Here is a 15652-nt window from a genome sequence, read left to right as displayed (position 1 = left end):
CGCCTGATTTAAAGGTGCTACGATGAAGACATGGCAGAGTCTCCATGGATGGAAAGTGAAGCCAAAAACTGACAACAAGCCAAAAACTGCAGCTCCGTGAGAAATACGGAGATAAATACTAAACTAACAAGATACATACAAGATAAAACAAGATAACAACATGTTAGCAACAAGCTACAACAAGCTAACAACAAGCTAACAATAAGCTACAACAAGCTAAAAACATGTTAGCAACAAGATAACTATAAGATAACAACATGTTAGCAAAAAGCTAACAACAAGCTAAAAACATGTTAGCAACAAGCTACAACAAGCTAGAACAAGCTAACAACAAGCTAGCTACAAGATAACAACAAGATAACAACAAGCTAACAACAAGATAACAACAAGATGACAACAAGCTAGCTACAAGCTAACTATAAGATAACAACATGTTAGCAACAAGCTAGAACAAGCTAGAACAAGCTAACAACAAGCTAGCTACAAGCTAACAACAAGCTAACAACAAGCTAGCTACAAGGTAACAACAAGCTAACAACAAGTTAACAACAAGCTAATAACAAGATAACAACAAGCTAACTACAAGATAACAACATGTTAGCAACAAGCTAACAACAAGCTAACAACAAGCTAAAACAAGCTAGAACAAGCTAACTATAAGCTAACAACAAGCTAACAACAAGACAACTACAAACTAACAACAAGCTACAACAAGCTAACAACAGGCTAAACAACAAGCTAACAACAAGCTACAACAAGCTAACAACAGGCTAAACAACAAGCTAACAACAAGCTATCAACAAGCTAACAACAAGCTACAACAAGCTAACAACAAGTTAACAACAAGCTAACAACAAGATAACAACAAGCTAACAACAAGCTAACACCAAGCTAACAACAAGCTAAAACAAGCTAGAACAAGATAACAAGCTAACAACAAGCTACAACAAGCTAACTGCAAGCTATCAACAAGCTAACAACAAGCTACAACAAGCTAACTACAAGCTACAACAGGCTAAAACAAGAACAACCAAGCATAAATCTCTGTGGCTGTGAAGTGAAGCCAACACAGAAAGCACCACAACCTGCAGTTCCTCTAACGTCCACTTGAGGCTGGCTCCAGAAGAAGTGAGTCAGTCTCCATAAGTCCCCATGTCCAAATGTCCAACTTCACAGCAGAAATAAACATGTTTACAGCCTGGTACAAAAAACAGTTTTGGTCTCTGTAGCTAATTTCCCCGTTCATGACAACTGTACTGAGGGTGAATTTATATACAACTCACCTGTTCACATTATATTAAGGCTTAAAGTTATGCAGGGTTTGATTGACAGGTGGGTGCTGCTAAAGGTGTGCTGCCAATTTAATGCTTTAATAATTGACAGTGAGGTTGGTTTCTTCATTTGTTAATGGATTTGTGTGGCCTGAAGCTAATTTTAAGTGAATTCATTTAGTTGAATACTAATACAGAATTTGATTTGAAGAGAGACGTGTGTGAAAATGTGTTGCAGGGATTCATTATGCAATGCAACAAAAATACAAAGAATAAAAATCAAATGAGCATAACTGGGCTCTCATTAAATACCAGCTGCAGACTGGTTGTAATCCAGAGAATGAGGCCAACGTTTGATGAAACTAGTGAAAGACAAAGACGGGGGAATGCTTTCTGTCTCCTTCCCTTCGGTCGGGAACTGTCTTACCTTTCTCTGTCTCACACATTTCTACCTCTTGAATTCCCCTTTGTCCAGTGCGGAGAACCGACGGGGCTTTCCCGCTGAACAATACCTGCATTCTAACAAGAGAGAGGACGAGCCGGAGAGAGAGAGAGAGAGCGAGGCAGCCAGAGAGGAGGACAGAGACAAAGCATGAATGGACTCGGAGGCCACTTTATCGGCTCCTCTAAAGGGAGGCCCCGAGACGGAAACAAACGGAGTCAACATGTTTTATCACAAACAGTTCCCTCGCACAAATCAGACAGCTCCAGCTGGCTTATAGAGGACGGAATGATTCTGATTCTGTCGAGATGAAAGCCAACTAACACGACTACATCTCGTGTGTTTTAATAAAAAGAGTGCTCGCACAGACGGCCGAGCCCCGAAGCGCTGAAACAACAAACTGCTGTTCGATCACGGCGGTCCATGTGAAGCACACAGGACGTCCTCGTCTTCCTCTGAGTGACAGCTCATGGGGACGATGGCTGCCTGCCACACGAGCTTCAGAGGATTTCTGATGAACAAAAGACACACAGAGACCGTGATAAGCGCTCTTTTCATCAGATTTAGAAAAGGCACGCTTCTGATTTATGAATCTCAATAACTGTCAGACCGGGAGCTCGTGCACGAGCATCGTCTCTACAGGACGGAAAAAACACATTTTAGTATCTAATATTTGCTCGTTAGAGTTCATTAGAAAGACAAAGATGAACTGTTATTAACGAGACTCTCTGTATGAGCTGAAAACAATAATCATGTTTGTGTTTCTACATTAGAACGAGCCTTTTAAATCCACGTGTTGAACCATCGTAGGAAGGATGAGGTGGACTCCGTGATTCATTTATAGAGCTCACAATAACATAAAAGCTCATTAGTGCACGTTAATAACAGCTAAAATGTCAGTAACAAGGTAGCGTCTCACCTTAAATCACCTGAAGTCTGAAGGCGTTTTTGTGCGTACGCATCGTTTATACATCTGAATGATGCAACAGATATTTTATGCAGTAAAATCTGACGAGGGCAACTTCAAACACTGACGAGGCGCTCTGTGTCTCACACATCATCGTATGTGAGATGCTACATTCATTCCACACATGCTTATTCATCTTAAGCACTTCAGGAGACGAGCAAACTAAAAGTAAAGGAAGCTGAAAGATGACGCTCAACACGTCACGTCGTCCTGTGAGCTGTGACGGATGTTTTCAGCTCAGTCGGTCCTGTCATGGTCCACAGCTCCAGGTAAACACCTGATCACGTGTTTGAGTTCGTCTGTCCACGGTTCATGTTGCTCATCGCTGGATTCAACAGACTGAACTCACGTGTCGCCTTTGTCACGGCTCAACGACAGACATCTGAACAAAGGTTTGCTCTCATCTGGACCCGGAGCATCCAATCATCAGTTACGTCATCTGCAAACGCAGCAGGCTGAACGTAGCTGCTACCTACACCTGGTGGAGATCTTCATAACACTTTCCATCTGCAGCGGGCAGGTAGACACAAACATCACTAATTATATAACTAACGTGTCTCTCCGTTAAGTACGTGCATGTGATCCACACACAGCGTGCATCCCTCTGCAGCACATATGCAGATTGGGGAAGCACGTTTGTAGTTTTTACTGAACTGTCTCACAGACGATAAAGAATATTCCCGCACACAAAGAAAAGGACGTGCAGCACCTCGCCGCTGAGATTTACATACATGAATGATTCAGTGGTCGGGGTCTGTAAGCTGTGCTGAGAGGGAGAGAAAGAACTGCAAGGAAAATAGACTTTGCTGCAGTTTTCTGCTACACAGTTCAAGCTCCTTACCACCCCAGACTGCAGGGTGAGCTGGCAGCTAATCTACACACACTATGCACACACACACACACCACACACACACACACACACACACGCACACACACACACACACACACACAGCTAGAGTTTCTCCCTCTCTGTGTAAACACTAAACTGTGAACGGCCTTAAAGTCTTTCCTTACCTCCACGCTCTTTTCCTTCTCCTCCTGCATGCCTCTGTGTGTGTGTGTGTGTGTGTGTTAACTCAGTCTGTGTGTGTGTGTGAAGTGTGTGTGAGTGTGTGTGTGAAGTGTGTGTGAGTGTGTGTGTTTGTGTGGAGATTCAACCTGCTATCTCCCTTGCTGGGAAGTGCTCTCATCAAACTACTGCCTGCTCTCTGGCAGCACTCAGACTGGCTGCTCATTGTGCCGCCGTGTGTGTGTGTCCGTGTGTGTGTGTGTGTGTGTGTGCGCGTGTGCAAGTGTTGTGGAACAGCAATGAATTGCTTCCCCATCGCTGCATCGGTAACTGCGGCAAACAAGTTCCCTCCCACACCCCGCCCCGCCGCTGGAGGGAGTTCAGCCAAGAGGGAACCACAGGCTGGACGGACTGTGCTGCAGCACGGACACTTCCTGGGGTGACACACACACACACACACACACACACACACACACACACACACCAGAGTCCAAAAAAAGTTGGATGTCCTCAGTTAAATCAGTGGCTGCTCTGTTCGCCTCTGTGCGGTCCGTTCAATAGTTTCAGACCTAATGCTGGATGTGCATTGTTTCAGTGGTAAACCAACAACACTTGTATAAATCTCTTCTGCTGCGCTTGCAGATGAAACTTGCCAACAAAAGTTTTTGAACCTTTCGTCTGCAGAGGAGACAAACTTTTTTTTTTAAAAGTCATGTTTGAAATCTGTTTTTTTTACGATGCAGAAGTCCAGATAAAGTTACTCCAACAACAGAACAATCGACTCTGCTGTGGAAGAATCTCTGTGTGTCACTGTGTGTCACAAACTTTATAAAATATATTGGAAAACATTAAAAATCGATGTACGTCTGTGGATGTTCACCTTCACTGTCGTCACATGTCCAGACACAGACTTTCACTGACAGCTTCCACACTGCAGCAGCGCCTCACCTGACGTGTGCACTGGACCAGCTTGACATTTATTAAATCTCTCCACCTTTCTCCTGTTTTCTCTCGTTTCCTCTCCTCTCTGCGTTTATAAGCCCGTGGGGGCGTGGCCTCTGGTTCACCTGTGTTCACCTGTTCAACCTACGCTGCATAAAACCCGGCTCGACCTTCCGGACTCGACCAGATTGTCGAGTCTCCCGCGTGGTAACAGCTCTGTTTGTCTGGCTTCCTCACCTGCACATTCCCTTTGTGTTTTTAATGAGATTCAGTCCGCACTCGAACCTGCTGCCATTCTCACGTCCACGAGCTCACACATGTGTCTTCAACAGTCTCTGTGTGCTCTGTGCTCTAAAGTGTGGTCCAGGTACAGAGATCACCTGTGCAGGTAGGGGGCGTGGCCTCAATAAGCCCTGCAGTAAGCAGTGTGCTGTGTGCACATGAAGTGTACCTGCATGAAATCTGGTTGTTTTAGTCAAGATGACGCTAAAATATATTTCCAACAACTATATTTACGTTCAATGTTAAAGGGCAGACATTGAACTTTGTTAAATTCCCATGGAAAGTTCCCAACATTGAAAATTCCTGGAATATTGCCACCCTAATTCTCATGAACAAAATCACAATAAATCTAAAATGATGGTAAGACTTTATTCGGACGGTATTTGTAACATTTAAACTGCTTTGCTTTGTCTAAACGTGTTGAACATTATTTACAGAATATCTGATAATTCATAAACACGTCTTTGGCTGCTGAATTTAAAATGTTACAGACACTCTTCAAACAGCAGAAGGACTTTCTGTGGCTGCAGTTTCCTTCTGCGGTCACTAGATGTTACTAAAGAGGCACATTTACTGTGAGGAGCACCTGTCAGAGACGTTTACAGAGGTGGAGGCAGGAACAGCTACACCTCATCCACCTCATGCAGGATCAGGAAGGTGGAAATGTTTAACAGAATATACAGTTTACATCATAATGCGGTCCATTAAAACACCTACGCAGATGACCTGAGGGACGTTTAGTGACGTTTGAAATGAAATAACAACGTCTATAATGTTAGAATGTTTACTGTCCGCTGAACAAAGCGACCAATAAAGTGACAACAGCAGAAAACTAGATTACACGTTGGTAATGAAGTAACGAAGCCAAATCAGATTGTGTCCCTGGAATCAGAAAAGGGGAATCCCTGAAAGCTCGGCCGTATTGTATTTTCTAACTGCAGTGGTAAAACTATCCAACACAGCAGCTTGTGTTTGTCTCCTCTCCGCCTCTGACAACCTCAGAGGTCCCCAGAGACTGAAATGGAGCTACTTGTCCTGCCAGAGTAATCAGACTACTACCACCCGGCGTTTGGACGTGACAGAGAAAGGTTCATGTGTGATGCAGCGTGTTCCTGTTGGCGATCCTCAAACCTGCACATAGATTAAAATAGGCGACGTACAACAATGCTGCTCGATCAAACTGCTGCCAAGCCAGTGAGTCCTATCAAGTAGCAACAGTTGCTAAGCAGAGTGCCCTGATTACTGTTTCGTGTGGGAATATTAACTATTTATTAAAAGAAAGAGAAAAAACAACATTTAGAATGAGAAGAGCAGAATTCAGTCTCCATCCCTTCAAAGCTGCTGCGTGCAGATACAAACACAGGAGGAGGGGATCAACCCAACAACCCACTGTGAGCCACAGCTGCCCCAATAAAAACAAATAAAATGTTCTAATGGGTTAAAACGTGCATAAAAAGCACGTATGCATGCACGGCGTTCGGCTCCAGCTGCTGCAAAAACAACTTTCCAGCTTGGTGCTTGTTAATCATATATAATGACACACCACATGTGATTACAAAGCACGCCGGCCTGCTCGTGTTCTCACAATTAAACACCCACAGTTACATTCAACTTATTCATAACGATGTGTGTTCTGCATGATGATACGAGCTCTGCTGAGTCTTGTTTTTATAATCACACACACACTGATGTGACTCCATGGGTATTATGGAAATTTATGTGAATTAACTGGAAATAGGAGGTAATTTAACGCAGTAAGCAGTGCGATATTAAAGTGTACTTACGTGAAATCTGTTTGTTTTAGTCAAGATTATGCTAAAAATATATATTTCCCCAACTATATTTAAAATTCCCTGTTCAGGGCTAAACGTCAAAGTTGTAAATTCCCAATTTATTCCCATAAATTGCTGTTAATTCCCATGGAAAGTTTCCAACTTCCCAGAATTTTGCAACCCAACTCAGCCCCTTACCAAAGATTTTTTACTTTTTGGAATTAATGGAAATTTATGTGAATTAACTGTAAATTGGAGGTAATTTAACACAGTAAGCAGTGCGATATTAAAGTGTACTTACGTAAAATCTGTTTGTTTTAGTCAAGATTATGCTAAAAATATATTTTCCCCAACTATATTTAAAATTCTCTGTTCAGGGCTAACCGTCAAAGTTGTAAATTCCCAGTTTATTCCCATAAATTCCCGTTAATTCCCATGGAGAGTTTCCAACTTCCCAGAATTGTGCAACCCAACTCAACCCTTTACCAAAGATTTTTTTACTTTTTGGAATTAATGGAAATTTATGTGAATTAACTGTAAATAGGAGGTAATTTAACGCAGTAAGCAGTGTGATATTAAAGTGTATTTACGTAAAATCTGTTTGTTTTAGTCAAGATTATGCTAAAAATATATTTTCCCCAACTATATTTAAGTTACCTGTTGAAGGGCAAACCGTCAAAGTTGTAAATTCCCAGTTTATTCCCATGGAAAGCTTCCAACTTTGGAAATTCACGGAATTTTGCAACCCTACTCAGCTCTCGGTGAAGATTTTTTACTTTACTTGAAACGATGCTCTCGCCTCTGGGAAAAAGTCTGCAACATACTTCATGTACTACGACGTGTACTCCATGAAATGCATCCATGCAGATAATCTGTGGCTGTGGGTCCTCTCTCATACTTCAGATTCTTCATGACTCTTTCTACTCTGCTGTACCACGATTACGACGAGTCCCTGACATTAACAAACAGACGCATGCTTAATTACCACAGACAGATGTGACAAATTAAAAAGTTCAACACGTCGACAGTGAACATCCTCCAGATGCTTTCAGTCGAACGTAACCTCGTCGTGTTCTCGCCCTTCAAATATACTCAGCTGCATTCACATCGTGACGACTCGGATTTGAATTGTCTGTCACAGTTTGCTATAAAATGCTGCAGCGTTGATCTAAATAACTATTTATGAGGTACCCGTGTCCACAATATAGTTCAGTGTGACGTGCATTAAGATTACTGTGATGGTCCTCTATACTGCTACTTACTGTATGCACGCCGTGTCGAGGGCGTTATCTGTGCTGACTCTGAGCTCTGCAGCCTGACCACTGAAGACTTTAAGCACACGCCACCGACTCTTCCAGCTGTGCCTCAACGCTAAATCTGTCTTATTAGGCAGAATTAGACTCGGTGAAATTCTGTGGAGGGCTGAGTTCCAGTTTGAAGTGCGCTAAAATAACATTTCTACTATCATCGCAGTAACAGGCAGGCGTCACAGGCTGACGGACAGTCAATGGGAATGCCTCTCAAGCAGCTTAACTCCACTTTCCTGCTCAGCAGCAGCCTGAATCTATTTCAGCACAAGTGTTACATGTATCATGAGACTGCGTCCTGCTATCGAGGGCGATACAAACACTGATGTACAGTCTTCTGTTGAGGCGTTGCTCGGTCCGGTTGTGCTGGGGTCAAGTTGCCGATCGCTAGATTGCACAATGCAAATCACTGATGTCTAATTGCAGAGAGAGCCGAACTGAACTCTGAACTTGTGATGCATTCTGCATCGTGACTGATCAGCCTTCTACCTGCAGCATAGTAAACACCAACAGAAATAAATAACATCTGTTTCCTGAATGCCATCACCGATCCTTATGTCGGTCTGAGCAGAACAGTGCCAATGGATCGATCAATTATTGATCACAGAGAATGCTCATGGAGGGGCAGTTTGGAACGTGAAGACGGAGGCAGGGAATAGGAATGGGAACATTGCTGAGTCGAGCCCCTCTGCTGTGGAGGGTAGACAACAAAGGGAAAGGACTGGAGAGCTAGTTAAATGTGATGATTCATCATCACCCACCACTGCAGCATTAAACCAAATCAGTTTCAAGGTCTACACTCGTACTTGTGTTTGTCAGGTCTTGCTGGGCTGCAAGAAACGTAGCAGTCACATCCCCTGCGTGTCACGGGCTTAAAGGAGCAGTGCGTAGGATTTAGTGTCAGCCGGCGGCGGAGCTGCTGATTGCAAAGCTGTCGACTTAAACTGTACGGCAGCTGTGAAGGACGCCCTGCGGAGAGGCGGCGTTCGGTTTACGCTGAACCACCAACGTGGTGGACGAGGACCTGCAGCATCTGGAGCTACAAACGGATCAAAAACATTTTTAGGGCCCGAGCACGGCACGCTGGGGCGAGGCCCTATTGGATTTCTAACGTTTAACAACATTTAAAAGTAAATCGCATTTTCGACGGCCCATATCCCCTCGAAAACTCACGAAAATGTCCCTACCCCCCGAAGTCAGGTGTAAAATTACATATTTTGGGGGTCTCGCACATGGATGTACGCATATGGCTCTACAGCGCCACCTAGATGTGTGTTTTTGGTGGTGCCCTTCGCCACGGTTTCATCCACGTGTACGAAATTTGGAGGGAGTATGTAACATGCCCAGACGCACAAAAAAGTCTCTTGGTGCCCCGGGCTACAGTGAAGCGTACGGCGTCCAATTTTTGCCAAAGTTGGACTTTTCGTGTTTTTGGGGTCATTTCCAGGGGTCGCATTTGACAAACTTCTCCTCCTATTATTATGATCTCAGGTGACATTACAGAAATGATTTCTCCTGTCTGTGAGTGCAAGACAAGACGATAGATATTGTCCATGAAGAGGTGCAACACGTGACAACACTGATGTTCTGGTTCATCCTGTTCAGTCCTGAACTTCGTGTATCATCAAATACAGAGTGCCAATCCAAGACATGCTAAAATGATCTATAAATATATGTATTATTCTTTGCCACATGCATATGACTAAACCTGGATCTGATCGAACACACAGAGAGGATGAATGCTGTAAATCTTTCAGTCCAGTTACTGACATTTAGCTCCTGTTACACAGCACACACCTCATTCTGCCACCTGGCTGGAACTCATCGCCTTCGCTGGTTTGAGTTCAGATTGGTCGAGGTTGGGCTGAGCACACAGTTCGAACTGCACTGTTATTTTTAGCAGTTTTACTTCTACCCACAGCTGTCAGAATAACACTGGTGTGCTGCTCTGTATCATATATATATATATATATTTGTATAAGTAATAAAGAGACTGCGGGACAGGTCGGCTCTCATCGCCATGACAACGTGTTTTTATATATCGTCATTTCAGTTTGAGTGTGGCGTCAGTTTGCTTTCCATCTTCAAGAGCAGTTTGTTCAGATTCATGCAAAGCTGTGATTCCACTTTATTCAAAAGGTGATTTATTATTTTAAATTACACACAGGTCGATGTTTGTTGCCACGGTGGGAGCGGCCCCACGGTAATATCTCGGATCTGAGCTTCTGGACCTGGTGCCTGTCTCACCATCACGGGTCCCATGCAGACCCACCAGCTCGAACTCGTGTTGTATTCCTCATGTAACGTCTTTTGACTGTGCATGTGTTCCTGTACGTGCCTTCACTTGTCACCAACCAAAGATTTTTTTGAAAAATATCTGAACAATTCACGACACAAAGTCTGTTTATAAAGACAATTCCTGGTTAATCAGTGCCAGGAGGGGAGAATCAGATTAATTATGATGGGATGTCTTCAGGGCTGGATGAGCAGCGCTATGACTCATCCCACTTCTGATATAAAACACACCAAGAATGCAAATACACATCACGTGTGCACACACATCCTGAAGCAGGAGTCTTGGTTGCGCCCGTGTCGTGGAAGAACGCGGAGCACTGGCTGCTGTTGGGCTGCAGGATAACTCCATTCAGCTGAGCCGACTTAGCAGGCTGCGTTAAAGCCTGTGTCAGCCAAGGTTAAAGGTGGAGGTGACTACGGGTCACAGCTTTGTGCTGACGACCATCGAGCAGCATCATCACATCAAAACATCAGGGTGGAGAGAACACCACCTGTGCACCTGTACGCTACAGCCCCACAAGTTTGGGCTTCTCCTGGCATCACACACACACACACACACACACACTTCAGGAGGTCCCTTACCTGCATGTGTGATCTCAGAGCACAGTAGCATGCAAAAAACATGGCAGTGTTGTAGTAACATGAAGGAAGCCGGGGGGATCAGAAACAGAAAGCAGAGAGAGCAGCCGCTGTTTCAGGTTGTAGCATCCCTGAGCGAGAGAAATACTCCGATTACTCTGACTGTACCACGCCGAGGTGGCAAGACCAGGGAAATTTAAAACACCAATAAGAAGACTTCACTTGATGCAACGCTCCATCGCAGCGAGCAGGCGGGACCGAACAGTCGAGAGGGGGGAGTGAAGACGAGTCAGAGGCAGAACCGAGAAAAGTCTCAAAGATCTGAAGGTGTGAATAATATTTGGTGAACTGTACGAGTCGTGTAACTTTGAAGTAGTAGAAGTATTTTTATATGCAGCATGTTGGATTAAATATTCTTTTCTCTAACCGTATAAACACTTATTGTTTCTCCCTCCCTCACACACACACAAACACACAATATTACATAACAGGCAGAGCTCCACACTGTCACAGTGCTCTGAAGAAAAACATCTCACTGTTTCAGCAACGCAGGTTTCAACAGAGCACAGCTTCTTCTGACAACAAGCACCAATTTACCAATTTGTGTCGTTTGCGTAATTGTCTGTGAGTCACATCAGAATCGTCTCTGATACGGCCTCTTTGGAAATGTTGCATCAAATATGGGCGACTTCAACTTCATCTCTCACAGGTCCAAACGAAACAGGACCAGAGACCCAACATCAGATCCATACAGGTTCGGATCCATATTTTAAAGTGTCAATCAGGTCCAGGTGCAGGTTCCGTTCTGTCACCACAGGTATGTAACAATACGTGTGATACCCGAGCCATCAGTCAGCACTGATCATGACCATAAACCCTCCAGCTGAGCCCGGTTACACTGCAGCACCAGCTCTGCTCCCCATCAGCAACCCCCGGGCCTGCAAAGCTCCTCTTCTTCTTCTTGGTCCAAACACCAACACTCCCCCCAGAGGAAAGCAGATCTCATTTTCCCCATGAAATGTCGGGGAAGTGTCAGTGTTTGTACTTGTTCTGGACCAGGCTGACAGGGAAGTGGAGCCAGAACCGGACCTGGACAAGAGGGGAATGTAATCGTGCAACAACAGACTCTGTGGACACAATGACAAAATTCTGGATTGGTTAACATGAATGAGCTCCGAACATTTCCACACTCCTACACCGTGCTGCTCATATTCACACCTCTCTGTGTGCTGCAGCGTTTCAGATACACTCGGAGTTTCACTGTCGGCAGCAGCAGCGACGTGCATTCTGCTCTGGGAGGCGAGCGCACGGTGATGTATGTGAGAAGATGCACCAGACAGCAAACTGAATGTAGGGGGAGGTATTAAAGATGTTGTATAGAATATATTTTTGGTTCCAGCCTCCCTGTTACCGTGGTAACTGTCCATCGATTCAGCAGCATTAGTGAACAGAGAAGCAAACAGATCCCCCGCCCCCCACGTTCCTTATTTATTTATTTTTATTCCTCGGAGAGCGTGAAGTTCGAGCTGGAGGAGGAAGAGGAGGAAAAAACGGAGGAGTGGAGAGGGAAGGTGGAGGAGGAAGATTTTGGGGGGAGGTTGAGGTTGGAAATGAAGTTGGCATCCTGAAAATAGCCACCGACTCCTCACTGCTGAATCTACAGGATGAAGCTAACGATGTGGTGTATCTAACGAGACCTTCGCCTGCGTGGAAGGACGAGGGACGGAGAACACTGCAAACAACTACTACATTACATAAATGCATCAATCTGACCGCCGCACGCCTTCAGCCTCCACGGGACAAAACAAGACGACGACTATCTACAATTATTATTGATTTTTATTCAATTAGAAGTCTTCCATTTCATTTTTAGGCAGAGAAAGACAAAGAAAAGGATGACGTGTCACTACTTCTTTTATTCTGAAAATAACACAAACATCCTCTACCTATACCGGAGCCTCTCCACTTAGCCTACGCTGAGGAAGAGTTCATGTTTTTTAAAGATTTATTAAAAATAGAAGAGGCAGGCTGATGTGGGCCGCAGCCGCTTTTCCAAAAACAGCCAAAAAATGGAAACATCCAAACAGACGATTAATGAATAATGTCAGAGTTACCATCCAGACTCGTTCACACAGCTTAGACTGTCTCAGAAACCTTGAACATAAACTACAGGAAAGCTTCCACACGTGCAGCTGAGTGAAACACATACGAGCGTGACATAAATGAAACTGAATCGACCCCAAAGAAGAAAAATCTTTACAGAGCAGTGAGCTGTTTGGATCCCTGGAGGTTCTGAGCTGCGGGTGAACTATTAAGACTGAATCTGTCAGAGTGCGATCACAACGATTTACACGCTGTTATATAATCCATAACCTTACAAACGTGTCATTAATCTGTCATAAATCAGTTACTGTCCAAATAATGTTTTACATGTAGTACATCTTTGACCACAAATATTTGGATAAAAACTCACAAATGCTTTTTTTGGCTTTTGGTCTCCAAAATTATGTGAAATCATTCAAACTCTGCTTTCCTGCTTCATAAAATTACTCCCTTTGCCATGAATGTGTGCTTCTAGGACAAAAGACGGAGGGGTGTTTACTAAGTCTGACGCAGATGACTGCCGGGGGAGCGTGCTGCTGAACTCTGGATATAAGTCGACACTTTCTGGAGCTGCTGGCGTGCATCCATCCTTCAAGAGAAAGGCTGTGTGTGAGCAAATAGGTCAGCAGCTTCAAGTTCCTCCATGTGAACGTCACACAGGACCTCTCCTGGACGCCACACGTGGACACTGTGGTCCAGGAAGCTCGGCAGAGGAGCCGGCCTCCTCATGAACTTCTATGGAGAGTTTGCTGACAGGCTGTTCGTACAGGAACAGTCGTCGAAGCAACACAACACATAACATAACACATCTTTCAACAGCGGTGGCTGCAGGAGACACGCAGCATCTTAAAGGACTTCATCTCCGTACAGGAACGTGGCTGCATCCACATATTTAGCAGTGCAATATGTCTTATTTATATAGTACGCAAATATTGTTTTCTGTATAAAATGTTCTCATTTATATAGTACGCAAATATTGTTTTCTGTATAAAATGTTCTCATTTAAGTACTTCTACATCTTTTATTTTGTTATATTTTATTTATATCACTCCAGTTTTTATAGTATTCTTCTTCTTCTCTGGTTTATTTTCATCTTTTCTATCTAGCGCTGTTGTTGTTGTTGCATCTGGTGCTCCTAATGCTGAGCTGACCTGTTTCTCTTCATTGTCCCGCTGACCCCATGTTAACCTACATCAAATAAAACTGTTTGTACAAATCTCGTGTGTTCTGAAACACATACATGTTATATCATAAACTCTAAAATACTTCTTTATTTTTCTAGTCATGTCAGTTTTGTTCCATTTCATGCCGAACCTCGATGTGACCCTTTAGTGAAATAAGGACGAGGCCCTGATGTGCTGCTGGAGCTCACTGACATACTTATATTACTGATAATATTAGAAGTTCTTTAAATGCTATTAAGAAGAAAAGCAACAGTAAAAATGGCACCTTCTTCCAAAAAAAGATCAGCTGTCTTGGTTTATTTACTAAAACTTTCTAGAAATCATGTGGTGCTACAACAGCTCACGATGTAATCTCTGAAGAAAGACGAAGGTTAACCGTCATGCTGGAACTGCTCCACAGCAAAATATCCAAACTGGATGATGGTGGACTGTAAAACTAACTTTTATTGATCTGAAGAGACTTTTATTTTATATTTTCACATTTTTCAGGGGTCAGAACTAACTTCTAGTACTGTACGCCACTTCCACAAGCTCTCAATGCAGTCTTCCCGAACATGAGCACGAGTTTGGAGATCCAACAAAAGAGAACGTGACTGCAACGGACTGAGCTGCATCTGAAGTGAACTACGCTCACTTCAAATTTGGCAAATTCTTGGACTTCCTTTAGGCAGCCTAGCACGACGGTGACAACAGTAGAACAAAAAACTCCCCCCAAAATTCAAAATAAACGACGGTCGAAGTTTTAATGGATTAAATTATGAGCGGGAGGGGCCCGTCCTCTCTTCACCTGCAGACAGTGAATCACGTCGGAGGAGAAGAAGAAGATTTTCTTCAATCTTTCTAAACTTCACTCAGTTTGGTGATTTGACATTTTAGATGTTTCCAGTGAGACATTATTGAGTTTATGAAGCGACTTTGCTGCTGCTGCTGCTCCAGAAACAACATAACTCAAAACTTTAAATATAATATTTACATGATTATACTTTAATACAGCAGCATCAAACATCACCAGTGTTTCACGGCGTCTTCGTCATTTCTGATCAACGTGCACGAGCCTGAAAAACAACCTGACGACTGAACCGCCTCGCTGAACTCGCTCAGCACAATGATCCGACTTAAACACAGAACACAACAAAGGAAACAAACTGTTTGCCCTTTCCACAAAGTCTGTCCTCTTCACCCCTCACAGAGAGGCAGTGCTGTTTCCAGGCAACACAACTGATCACAAATCCACGCAGCGGGTCGCCCTGTAGTGGGAGGAAAGTTTTATTACTGTTGCAGGGGACCCAGGCCGGGCTCGAACAAGAAGCACGAGCTTCATGCTGCTAAACTGTGTAATCCACAGTCAGACAGATAGATAGATTATTACCTCATCATATTTCCTGAGATGAATTCTTCTAAGATTTCAACTTGCCAGGCCGAGCAGGCTCTGACCGCACAGACAGACACGGTCTGTCGACTGAGGCAAAAATAGACGCGCTGAAGGAGTCGGGCCGATC

The 15652-nt window shown here is 43.8% G+C and overlaps 1 protein-coding gene across 16 annotated transcripts in view; it reads right to left on the bottom strand.

Moving 5' to 3' along the window:
- The window catches only part of dlg2 (discs, large homolog 2 (Drosophila)), a 138716-nt gene that overhangs the window by 90997 nt on the left and 32067 nt on the right, over positions 1 to 15652 (bottom strand). Inside the window, exon 1 of one of the 16 annotated variants that reach the window (XM_027273608.1) lies at positions 10870 to 11031. The exons of 14 other annotated variants lie outside the window; for them this stretch is intronic. In XM_027273608.1, the coding sequence (XP_027129409.1) occupies positions 10870 to 10911 (42 nt within the window). In that variant the 5' untranslated portion in view covers positions 10912 to 11031. Of the gene's footprint in view, positions 1 to 3694; positions 3718 to 10869; positions 11032 to 15652 lie in introns of those variants that run through there. One more of the 16 variants, XM_027273612.1, reaches the window with a different exon arrangement.

This window comes from Larimichthys crocea, chromosome XXII, assembly GCF_000972845.2.
Source record: "Larimichthys crocea isolate SSNF chromosome XXII, L_crocea_2.0, whole genome shotgun sequence".
NCBI lineage: Eukaryota > Metazoa > Chordata > Actinopteri > Sciaenidae > Larimichthys > Larimichthys crocea.
This window is presented reverse-complemented; position numbering and strand designations above follow the sequence as displayed.